Source organism: Homalodisca vitripennis, chromosome 1 (assembly GCF_021130785.1).
Source record: "Homalodisca vitripennis isolate AUS2020 chromosome 1, UT_GWSS_2.1, whole genome shotgun sequence".
Taxonomy (NCBI): domain Eukaryota; kingdom Metazoa; phylum Arthropoda; class Insecta; order Hemiptera; family Cicadellidae; genus Homalodisca; species Homalodisca vitripennis.
In genome coordinates this window covers 123,529,868-123,542,395 of record NC_060207.1, presented here as the reverse complement: position 1 = coordinate 123,542,395, position 12,528 = coordinate 123,529,868, and the positions used below count along the sequence as shown (strand labels likewise).

The window sequence follows — 12,528 nt, the reverse complement described above, 5'->3', positions numbered from 1 at the left end:
TACCAATCAACGATCAATAGAAGTGAGATCTCATGAACTGCCTACTCACCCTTTTGAAAGAATCGGCCTAGATGTGTTTGAGATCAAGATGAATGAATGAATGAATGAATGAATGAATGTTTATTCCATCCATCAACTGTACATGAAATAACACAAATGACAATAGTAAAGAACTAAACAGAATTGTTTGAAAACAATAGTTTTACTAGTTATCTAGCTAAGATATTACTTAAATAATTAATAAGGAATAAAGCCTGCATGGGCATTCAGCCTGGTGCGCAGGCTTCAGTTGATCGTCCGCCACGATAACTTAACATGAATCTTAACTTGATATCTTTAATAGCATTTAATAAATAGAATGTGCTAGAATTTTTAACATAAAATTTATAATTTAAAATAAAATAAAAGAAACACGATTTAATATGAGAACTGGCTTGTTACGTTTAGTAAAAAAGTAATTCAGTGTTAGTTTATCTATGATAATGCAACGGGCGTCATATCATTGTCTGGTTGGCCCAGGGGAGATCAAGTCAGCATGGTTCTATGTAATAATAGTGTAGTAGTGTGGTGTGTACTAATGTAGCGTCTAGTATGAATGGTAGTGTAGTGTAGTGTAGTAGCAGTAGTAGTATGGTTTAGTAGTAGTACTGGTTTAGTAGTATAGTGGTCTAGTGGTCGGGTGTAATATTATAAGTGCCTGAGGATGGGTGTTGCAGGTCAGGCCGCTCGGTAATCTGCAGATATAATGGACTCTGCTTGTGTGATACCTAATTGGAGTAGCCATTGTTTCACTCTATTTTTGAAAACAGGCAAGGAGGGTGATTCAAAAGAGAGTGCAGCTATTATGATGAACACAATATTTCTATATAGAATGTTAGATATATAAAAGGGGTTTTGTTGTAGAATACTCTTTACGTAACTGTAAAGTAACAGTCCTAACATTATGCGCATATCTAGTATCATGATGGTGGGTAATTTCTGAAAAATATTGTGTTTAAATTAAGGTAAATGTACGTCAGGAGAGTCTTTAAAAAAAGTTGTGCGAATAGTAAGAATAGCAGATTCTCTAAATAGAGTGTGTCAGTAGAATAACGTTGACTTTTGTTAAACCCTATTTTTAGTATGCGTTTTTGAGAAACAAAGAGGGGGGGGGGATATAGAATAGATGGTCTTTGCCCCTCCCCAAGCAGTTATTCCGAAAGAAAGAAGTGATTGAATGTAAGCATAGTAAGCTAACTTAATTTCTTTTTTCCATCAAAATTTCACTAATTTGGTCTGAAAAACAAAAGCATATTTTTTAATATTTTGTTGTACTAACATATCTATATGGTGGGTCCAGGTCATCCGAAAATCAAAAATTACTCCAAGGTATTTATAGTAATCCACCTTCTCTACTTCCTCGCAAGTGCACGTATTAATAAGATAGTTGTTAGAACCACAACTATGAATAACCAAGTTTTGTAAATTATAATCTGTACTATTTCTTAGGGAAATCGGCATAAACTTTGTTTTTGTTATATTAAGAGAAAGGACATTTTGGTCAAACCAAGTTTTTTTAAAAAGAGTTCTAGATCACTTGATGCTTTTGCCTGTACTTCTGGCCAAGACTTTCCTCTTAAAAAAACAAGGGGTGTCATCAGCAATAAGAATAATTTACCATTTAAATTCAATTTTGATATATTGTTGATATAAATTAAAAATAAAATTGGACCAAGAGTGCTGCCCTGGACCACACCGTATTCCACAGGGTAGTGGATCACTGTTTATACCACCAATAGACACACATTGTAACCTATCGGTGAGATAGCTCCGAAACCATGAGAGAGCAGTGCCGCGAACCCCCAACATTTTCCAAGCTTCAATAGTAATTTGCTTCTGTCTACGGAATCAAAAGCCTTTTTTAAATCTAGAAAAATTAACATTGAACGCGCGTTCCATCCGAAATGCTATCAATTTTATCTCTCTATTGATGTCAAAAAGAACGTTTGTGATGTTTTTGTCATTCCTAAACCCGTACTGAGAGTCACACAGTATTTCGTTTTCTTGGAGATATGTAAACTAGTTGATCTTTTACTTATGCGCTCTAACACTTTTGAAAATAACACTCAACAGGGAAATTGGGCGGAAGTTGTTTTTATCATTGAACTCGTTGAACTTATGTAGAGGGAAGACTTTTTTGCCAATTTGAAGAAATTTGGAAAAAAACGCCATTTAAGAGATACTTAAATTGATTAAATGAAGTAAGGGTGGAAGAAAAAAAAATTGATATTTAGTTTTAGAATATTAGCCGAATACATCATCGAGGGCCCGGCGCAGACCCTCCCCGCAGTCCAGCCACCTGATGAATGATGTCCAATTCTTGTCACAGTGTGAAATATAAAGTTAGTGTTTGTCTATAGTCAGCAATCATTTATAACTGGATGACCTCCCGTATATGATTTCATTTGCTAGATTCTGTCCCGGGCCCCACGGCCGCAAAGAAAAAATTGAATTCGTTAGTTATTTGTTTTAATAAGTTCGCGGTGTGACAACAGATGCCGTAGACAAATATTTACTAATGGGAAATGATTCTCGACTTTTAGATCTCCCTGCTAATTCATTGACTATTCCCCAAAATAATTTGGGATTGCCGTTGGAATGAATGATTTTTGGTTCTATAATAGTCCCTTTTGAGCTTTTTTCAGCGAAAGAACTTAAAAATCTTCTATAGTTTTGATATTGATTGCGTAAAATAACATTAAATGGCTGTTTTTTTAAATTCTTCTACTCAACCCATCCCGAGTAACGAATACAACGAACGAGATCAGAAGTAATCCATGGTTTTAGTTTTTTGTTTCTGGCAGAGTTAATTTTTATTGGTTTTTTTTTTAGCAGTTGATATTGAATTTTGTGAACTCTCTCCTTAAATAATATATTAGCACATTGATTAACATCAAAACATGTTAAGACGGGGGTCCAGTCGACAAGTGACAAATTGTTAGTCAGCAGTGCGTGGTCGGTATAAGTGTGGGGCGTATAGTTGTCGGCGTGAATATCATGTGGCAAGGCGGAGCCGCTGCAGAGATAGTGAGTCCAGTGCTGTAGTGGTCAGGTTATATTTGTCTGGATCACAGCTGATTTTTACTCTATTTATATCGCTGATCCTTCACAAAATATATGATCCAGACAAGATTGAAGGTTGTTTGACACTCTAGTAGGTTTAGAAATACACTGTATGAGCCCAAGCGCCATGCAAGACAACTTAAATATCTATTAGTCATTGGAATTAGTCCTTCAATAAGTCTATATTAATATCTCCAACAAATATGCATGTTTTATTTAGTCCAGTACTGTCATAGTAGTTTTCTAGTCCATCCAAAAATAAATCAAGATTACTGTCGTGGGTTCTGTATAAAGCAAGTAAGTTAAACATTTTAATTTGAGTAAGTAAAGTCCAATCCGATACCATAAACGTCACCTAACGCTATCTGAGCAGCCTTTACTGATAACCGTTTGTTTTACTAATTATAATAAGTCCATCGTTTTTGGTTCCGTTGTGTGTTAGTAATTAACGTATCAAATCCCTGAATGTGTACGTGCGCTTTCTCCTCCCCTCAGCCCAACACTCCGACATAATTACCAAATCAAGTGTAATGACAAAAGAACACACCCCCCCTCGTTTAAGTATACCATTAATTCATCAAAATTTTTTGAAAACTTCTTATGTTTGTATGAAAAATTCTTAAACAATCACCTGCCGTTATCATGAAAAAAATCTAAACAGCTATCATAACTTTCCAGTTCAAGGAAAAAAAAAAAAAATAAAAAAAAAAAAAAAAAAGCAATTGAAAGGAATATTGTCATCAAAAACGTCATCCAGCATGAGCGGTGTCATCACAGCCTCATCATCATTCTGCTGCCCAGTACAACAATAATATTTAAATGAAGTGCTACTCGTGTCAAAATATGACTAAAACTAAAATTATATCTTTAATGTATTATGAATATTTTTCTGTGTCAATCTAAACAGAAATCTAATCAATGAAAAGAAACAAAATTTAATTGTTTAAGACAAAAAATTAAGTCATAATAAAAAAGGTCTTTTAGTTACATTATGTGCACATACATAAATTAGTACAAAAATATGAATTAAAACCAGAACTAAATTCCACTTAGGCTATAATACTAAAGTATACTAAATGGTAAGAAATCTTTGAACATTGTGGCAACTTCAGCCGTGATTAAATGTGAACAAGGAAAAAATATAATATTGAATTCAACTTTACTCTAAATTATACTTATAGGGAGAAATTATATTCGAAACCATCAAATAATGAGAACTATACTACAACTCTTCGACTCTTAAAATAATGATACAGAATAACAGAGTACACACATTATGCTATGGACAAGGTAAACAAGTTTTTAAAATAATATGCCTATACTGAATATCCTATATTAAAATAATAAGGTATACTGAATACAGAAGTACAATACATTATGCTGATGGACAAGTAAACAAGTTTAAAATAATAATTGTTACATAATAATTAATAATAAGGATAATATTTACATTATATAGGCTATATAGTGCCTTAGCGCATCAATCATATAAACTGATTCTTGTGAGATGACATTGAAGTTAAACATAGCATAAGAACTTGTTGTTATTTTTATTTTTAACTGTTAGTCCGTTAAATACTTTTATAATTATATAAATCAAAGAGAAAAGGTCAGTTTGAGATTCATAATAAATAAAAATGGTTTAACAAAATTTAAGTGAACTGTGGTTAATTATAATAATGAATAATACATAACTCATTAAATCATGATTAAGTAATAGTACACAGCGTCAACTTTGCATAAAATTTAATTTATTTACTTCGGTTTAAAACATACAAGCTGAATTTATAACGTATTTTATTCTAAATGTTGTTACTCATAGCATGTTTTCTGATACTACTTTATTAGCATTAGTGTTGGCAGATATGATACTTTGATAGCGAGATAAAGGGAATTTTACGTTGACAAGGTATAAAATAGCAATATGTTTTGATCAAATAAATCTTTTATACTGTAATCTAAATAATAAATAATTTTATTCTGTGGTCTATAAAAGTAAATAAATATTGTGTAGCCTATAAATATGGTATTCAGCAGCCAAAAAAAAATTTTAAGATGAGTAATAATATTTTAAATATTTAAAAGTTCTATGATTACTTGTCAAAGCGGTCTAGGTCCTTGAGCTGAAGCACCCGGATAGAAGGCTCTCGCCCTCAGCAGCTTGATCAGCACTTTGTTGTTTGAAAGAAGCCAGCGTAGTGGAATCCTCCTCTCCCGCTGCAAACTCCGGGCGCGTCCTAGCAGAGTCTTGTTGTGGGGTGTTAGCTGTTCATTAACCCTTTGGATGCCAGCCCATTTTCCAAAAGTATACCCAGAAACGCCAAGGGCATTTACAGCAGTTTTGCAAGCTTTCACTAAATGTATCATAACATTTTTATTTTTTAACAGATATTGATGATTTTTTTTTACCATTATTTTGCTTATGAAATGCCCTTGTTCTGTCGGTAAATTTTAGTTGCATAAATGTAATTTAAACTTATAAAAAAAGTTGTAAAAAATTAAGAAAAAAAAAATTAAAAATTTCCAAAAAACATTTTTTTAGCACAAATAAGTGGTTTAAAAGAAAATGTATGCTGATTTCCTGTTATATCCTAGTAAACTATATCTAACCCTTAACCTAATTACAAAATTTTCAAAAGCCTACCTTATATAGAAGTCCAGTTTATGATTTTTTTCACTAAATGTGACACGGGCACAGTTTTTTTGTAATTTGTATGGACGTTGTATGTAATGTTACACTATATTCACAAATCAATATTTGACACTATACAAATCGGTACTTTGGGATTATACTAAACCACACCACTATGAAGAACACAAAAATTTATAAATTTATAGATATATTAAAAACAAACATTGTAGAACGAAAAAACAACTTTTTAATTACAAAATTACAAACTAACAAAGATTATCAATTGTTAATTGAGGTCAGATTCGCTTAAACTTTTTTCAATGAACTTAGAACATTATAAAAACTATGTATTTGAGTAACAGAACTAACATTCCATCAATCAACAAGCATTTCCAGGTATTGTGATCGGTATTGTGGTCGCTGTTATCTTATCTTTCTCGAGAATCCCCGATTACGGCAGGCCGCGCGGCATCACATGATTATTTAAGTTTTTTGGCACGGTACATAATTGCCTTTCCATTACAATTCAATTTATATTTCTGATCAGACCCTCTAGAATTATATTTTACTGAGATAGATACTATCTCGAGGGATGTTTTTTCTTTCGTTGACATCAGCGCGAGCTTCCGAAGCACCTTCGGCCGGAGGCACTCGCTTTTTGGGTGGCGGAGTTTTGATCAAGAATAATGACAAGTTTTGTGTGTGTTTTTTTTTCAATGAAAGAGTTTAGTTTTTGTTTGGTAATGTTTATTTTTTGTTGAATTTTTGTGTTTGGAGAAATGTAGGGGGGTAAAATACGAAAGTACAACAAAGCGAACGGGTGGCGAGACCTCTGCAATCACGTTATCTACTCCACCGCTCGACTTTGACCTCTGTCTGAGGATGGGGAGGGGTTTGCGATAAGACAATTCCTGTTTTATACTAACGAAATATTGTTCTTAAACTAACGCTAATCTAGTAATCAGTAGAAGCTAAATGTCAACTGTCTGAGGATGGGGAGGGGTTTGCGATAAGACAATTCCTGTTTTATATCGACAAAATATTGTTTCTACGCTTGTTGCTAAATGTCAAATAACGATTTCATGTCTGGGTATGGTCTGTATAATCCCAAAGTACCAATGAATCTAATAAAAGGGGCATAGTAAAAAATGCCGTAACAACAAAAAAGTAATGATAGAGAATTACAAACGTAAACAACGCATAGCAACACGAACGTAAACCTCAATCTCGACCCAAACAATTCAACAGCTGCGAAGCTAAAAATACGACCAAACAAACAGTCCATAAAAACGAATTAACTACTTTGTGGTTGCAAAGCAACTAAATCGACTATCGATTAGTCAAAATTTCGCGGCAATAAGATGAACTATAAGAAAATTACGTATGTGAAAAAAACGTGACGTACCTATATTTACGGACGGCCGTTGGCGATTTTCAGTTGAGTAGCCGACGGCCGTAATACCGGTACGTTGGCATCCAAAGGGTTTAATGAACACTTGGCTCTCTGGAAGCGATGCTGAGATCTGCGTAGATTTGAGGCCTCGTTTGCTCCTTGACGCCGCCAACCACGCTTCCCTCATCCTCCGGGAGACAAACTGCACTATTATTGGTGCATAGGCATGTTTCTTTGAGAAAAGAGCCGAAGTCGATGCGCTACCGATATGTCTGTTACAGCATAATCAACCCCGAGCACGCAAAGCTACTTTCTCAAGTACAGTGTAAATATCTTCTCCCTCGGTAGTTGGTAGCCCGATAATTCTATATTTGCACATCGAGAGTGCTGCTCAGAGTCATTGAGACGCTGCTGCAGATCCTGGACTTCATCCTGTAATTTGCACCATTGTTCTCCTCCAGCTTGGCACAACGACGCTGAAGTTTCGATGTGGTTATCTTCCATCGCCGCACATCTTTCGTTTAAACCTTTGAAAAAACTCCTCCCGCAAACGAGTCCAATCGATCCTTTCACCTGACTTATATTAGTGTTTAATTTAGTGTCCATTGAGTGAATAGCGTCGAGGATAGTTTTCGTCCCGTCTGCGGCGTCGGATCATTACTTTTATTTAGATAACCGTTAACGCGGATTCTCCCTTACACAATTCACACATTCCAGCTCTTAACTCTCTGCTTGGTTAAGTTCTGAGAGGAACCTAGGTTGGTACACAAAGAGTGGAAGTAGCACATGCGCAATCGACGCACTTAATTACAATGTCACTAGCATATAATGTTAACAGCGCACTTTCCGCACTTTTCTGACATGATAATTAAATTAAATAAGTTAAAAAATAAAGTAATTTAAATATAATTTAACCTGTATCCACAGATACGGACAGCACAGCACTTAGAACTTATGGCAGGATACTGACCGGCACTAGAGATAACGACGACGATCCGTTCCTGCTTCGGCGGGGACTGATAACAACTGATATATGATATATGACGGGCTTCGTTGCTTTCTGATTGAAACTGACGAATTGAACGATCTCACACCAAAAACAACAATTCTGGCTTGCAAAAGGTACTTTAGCCATTACGGGATCCCTGTGACAGTGCTCATACAAAATGCAAACATCAGAGCAAATCAAGAAATTGTGGATCCAGCAGATGTTTAAGAAAGTTTCACTAATAACAGAATCCGATCAGGAGAAACATACAAATAAGAATTTTGTCGGTGAAGAGGTTTAGTATAAGAAGAAACTTGAAGATGACTCACGGTAAAACGGTAAAGTGGTCAATAGTCGAGGAAATCGTTCATATGAAGTGGAAGATGGTAAAAATGGAGCTGTGTATGTCAGGAATGAGAGATTCATGAAACCCTGTGTTCCAGAACCAGCTATGTCAACTGAAGCCAGATTAGATGACAGTGAGGTAGTACAACAGACTGCTGAATCAAGTGGACAGCCCACTTCTGGCTAAGTTTCTTTACCAGTACATGAAAATGAAGGCTTCAGATCAGAAACAGCCCGGAGAGCAGTTACACTTCCCAGACAATTTGATGATTATTTAATGTACAGGGTGAACCAAGCGTCTCAACGAACAAAGAAAATGGAATGATGTACACCCAGTACATTGATCAGCTGATCAGAGTTTGGCCAGCATTATATTAATTTATTATTGTTGTTATTTACTTTTGACTTTTTGAAAATCATTCTGTTGGTAACTTTTGAATAAATATGTTGAGTTATTTTCCTTTATTTCTTACTTTATTTTGTTTTTTAAGTTAAATTACATATACAAGTGAGTAATACTAGTGCACAAGGTAGAGTACTGGGTACAAAATAATTATAAACCTCTATATAAAATGATATTTAAGAGCTTTCCCTCTGAGATTCAAATATATTCTTCAGTATTTATAGCTAATAAAATTATCTGGAATATATTTTTTTATTTTTTAAATACAACTTTTTGAAAATGTAACAGGTTGACCACTCATATAAGCTGGAAAAATTCAAGCAAATTTGAGGTTTTCATCATAAAAACAAATTGGAAAACTCAAAGGAAATGTGATAACAATTAAAAGTCTTAAAATAATAAACATACAATAGACATCATTGTACTATGGACACAAAGTCTCTTTTAATTGCAACATAATGGTAAGGAGCCTCATATAAGAAAAGTAATTTAATGTAAGATCTAAATGAAGGAAACATGATTTTTCTGGACATTTGCCATTTGTTCAGTGACACAAAAGAATGCAAACTTATTGTGACCTGTATTATGTAGTTCAGTTTTAATAATTAGCGTTGTGTTTAGTGTTTTATTAACCCTTCGAGTGGTGAAAGACGCTGCAGCGTCTATTAAATCTCGTTCGCGAGTGGCAGAGACGCTCTAGCGTCTATTAACACAAGCCTTTTTTGTTCCGGTATTTCCAATGTTATGCCACGACATAAACGCTATATATTAGGCATGGTTAGAATGATCAGAAACCAAAGTTTAATTTTATAAAGTATTTAGATATGGTGGCAATAATGGTATCCTTACAAACAGTTCATCCACCTACTGTGTACTACCTCCTGGACCAAGTGCAGATCTTCCTCACCGGATTACTCATTTACCAGACTTTGTGCAGTGTGTGGACAAAAGTCACTTCTGGTGCTCAGCTTGTAATTTTGGGGTTCATAGGGAGTGTTTCCCTTACTTGGGACATTATTGGAGGCCTGTCAAACCAGGAAGAATGAGGAGGAATGAGGTTGACTCTGATACTGACAAACGCAGTAAAAAACGTGTAAATAAAAGTTTTGATAAGCAACTAGTGTGTTGTTTTTAGGAATAATACATATAAACGATACATATTTTTGTTCAGAATTAAATTTTAAACAAAATGGCTATTTTGGATTTGTGTTAAAAAATTAAATTTAGTAACATTTACTCAGCCTAACATCAAACAAAAAATTTAAACTTTTTTTGGAATTCAACCCATTGGTTTTTTGCACCAATCCAAGGTAAGTGTTTCATATTATCACCATTCTATTCTGTGTGTTATATGTTTAAATTGATATATGATATGTCGTACTTATATAATTTACAGTATTTTATATAAATTTTCTTTTGCGAACATACAAAATCAGTAAATATGTCCCGCCACTTGGCGAAAAAAGTACCGCCACTCGGAGGGTTAAGTGCATGTTTTAGAGTTGGTGAAGTTGACACACAACATGGTGGTTGCTTTTCCTGACTCATGTGTGTCACAATGCTCTGGTATGATTTGTTTATTTTAACCTAGTTTTTAATTATGTGTTAGGTTAGTTATTTACCCCTGAAGATGAGATCAGATTGCAGATCTCAAAATTTGTTTGTATCACTGAACGATTGTAAATGTCCGAAAAAATTCTGTTTCCTTCACAATCTTCCGTTGTCAAAAACAAACTTCAAACAAAGAAGAATGATACAAAATGGCTGTATTAATTAATATAATTCAATTCTATAGAGTTAAAAATACTCTAAAAAACAGAATGCTGTATTAGTAGAACAAAACTGAAAATGTTATAATACAAAATAAATTAAATAAGTAGGAAAGTTAAACAAAACAGTGGAATAAACTCAGCCTGAAAAATATCTAATTTCCCAGGTTTTACCCTTATCTAAAATAAGTTGTAATTTACTACATCAGCAAATACATTTATAATTTTTACTGGTTCAAGAGCCAACATACCTCCGCCAGTACCATGTATGTGAGGATACAAGTGAAATCCCCCTCCGTGTAGGTTGAGATTCATTGAGCCCGCTGTTTCCAAATCCACCTGAACAGAAAATAGTAAATAATAATGTCTTACTAAACAAATGTTATGTCATACTACTATTCAGTTAATAGAAAAATAGAGTTACCACTGGTGAAGTGATGGGAGGTGCCGTACACACGTGACACTCACACTCTGTTGTCGTTTCTGACTGCTCTCGTCCCTCTCCCTCCACGCGCCCGCGTCCGTTGTGATCACTGCAATCACCACACTAGTCAATATTAGGGCTCTTGGCTTTACACAGGTTCCACTAAATATGTGCTGACATGTTACCTGGTGGGGGGCAGAGAAGGTGAGTGGGGTGGAGTGACCAGCCCGCCGCAGCTTAGCAGGTGACTCATGGCGCACTCATCACATGGACAACTACGGTGACACGTAGCCTCGCCACTCAGATCACTGAAACATCTGGCTTGTTAATACACACATAGAGGTTTACTGTACACTTAAAATTTCCATTTGGAACATTACTATAACAAATAATTTGGAACTAGTTGTAGACAGCATTTTGCTGATATTCATATTGCTTGCATTTTGCTTGTTTTGTTGTTCAGTACAAGAAAAAATTCAAAACTTAAAAAAAGAAACTTTTATGTGAAGTTAACATTTATATTATCCTAAAATCGAAGAAACTATAGTTGCAGGTTTGGATACATTTATCAATCCGTAATCTTATTTGTAGGAAGGCAAGAGGAATTACCATTCCATTATTGCAATTATAACACTTTCCATTTTTATTTATAAATTCAAGTAGAGGAGTGAAGGAATGACAATTAATTATACATCTTGTCCCCTTTACAGTTTGGCTTTCGACATGGGAGAAGTGCCAAAGTTGGGAGATGCTGTTTTTGAGTTTGTGGACAGGGTTTTGAGGGCAGTGGATGGGTCACACTTTGCTGTTGGTGCTTTCTGTGATCTTTTCAAGGCACAAAAAGCCTTGCAAAAAAAAGGAAGGCGGGTTTTTCAGTTAAAGAACTGTGTTAATTTTGAAGTGATATTGGGTAGCTTAAATTTTATAGAATTGGCAGAGTTGCTCTGAACTGGTTACAATCATATTTGATGAATCGTCAAAAAAAGGTGGCTGTGGAAGAAAGAAAGAAGTCAGGCAGCTGAAAGAAGTCATCTTAAGTATCTCTGAAGTGTCAATTTTTGATCCAATCTTCTTTCTTATTTATTGCAATGATCTCCCAGAACTCATTTCCAAAGAGCAAATTTTAATGTATGCTGATGACACTTCCATAGTTACCTCAGCAAGTAACACATATGTCCTTCATCAATCCTTAATTTAAAGTATCCAACCACTAAATACCTGGCTCGATGCAAACAGCTTAAAACTAAATCATACTAAACACAGTTTATGAATTTTCATTAAAATCATTGCAAAACTCCTCAGGCAGACTCTTCATATCTCCAATCTTTGATACTTTAACTAAATTTTTTGGCTTGTTCATCGACGATTCCCTCACTTGCCAACAGCTTATTGAGCTTGTATTGGTAGTATGATATGGATGTGAAATACGAATATACATGTCTATCTTCTAGGAATATACAGACCTCCAAGCA

General features: G+C 34.7%; 1 protein-coding gene across 3 annotated transcripts in view; it reads right to left on the bottom strand.

The window, feature by feature from the left end:
* LOC124370714 (protein FAM193A-like) overlaps positions 1-12,528 on the bottom strand; it is a 60,406-nt gene that overhangs the window by 29,197 nt on the left and 18,681 nt on the right. For all 3 annotated transcript variants that reach the window (XM_046829016.1, XM_046829021.1, XM_046829026.1), the window contains exons 8-10: positions 11,242-11,364; positions 11,057-11,165; positions 10,884-10,971 (exon numbers count right to left, since the gene is read on the bottom strand). In XM_046829016.1, coding sequence (XP_046684972.1) covers positions 10,884-10,971; positions 11,057-11,165; positions 11,242-11,364 — 320 coding nt within the window. The remainder of the gene's footprint in view (positions 1-10,883; positions 10,972-11,056; positions 11,166-11,241; positions 11,365-12,528) is intronic.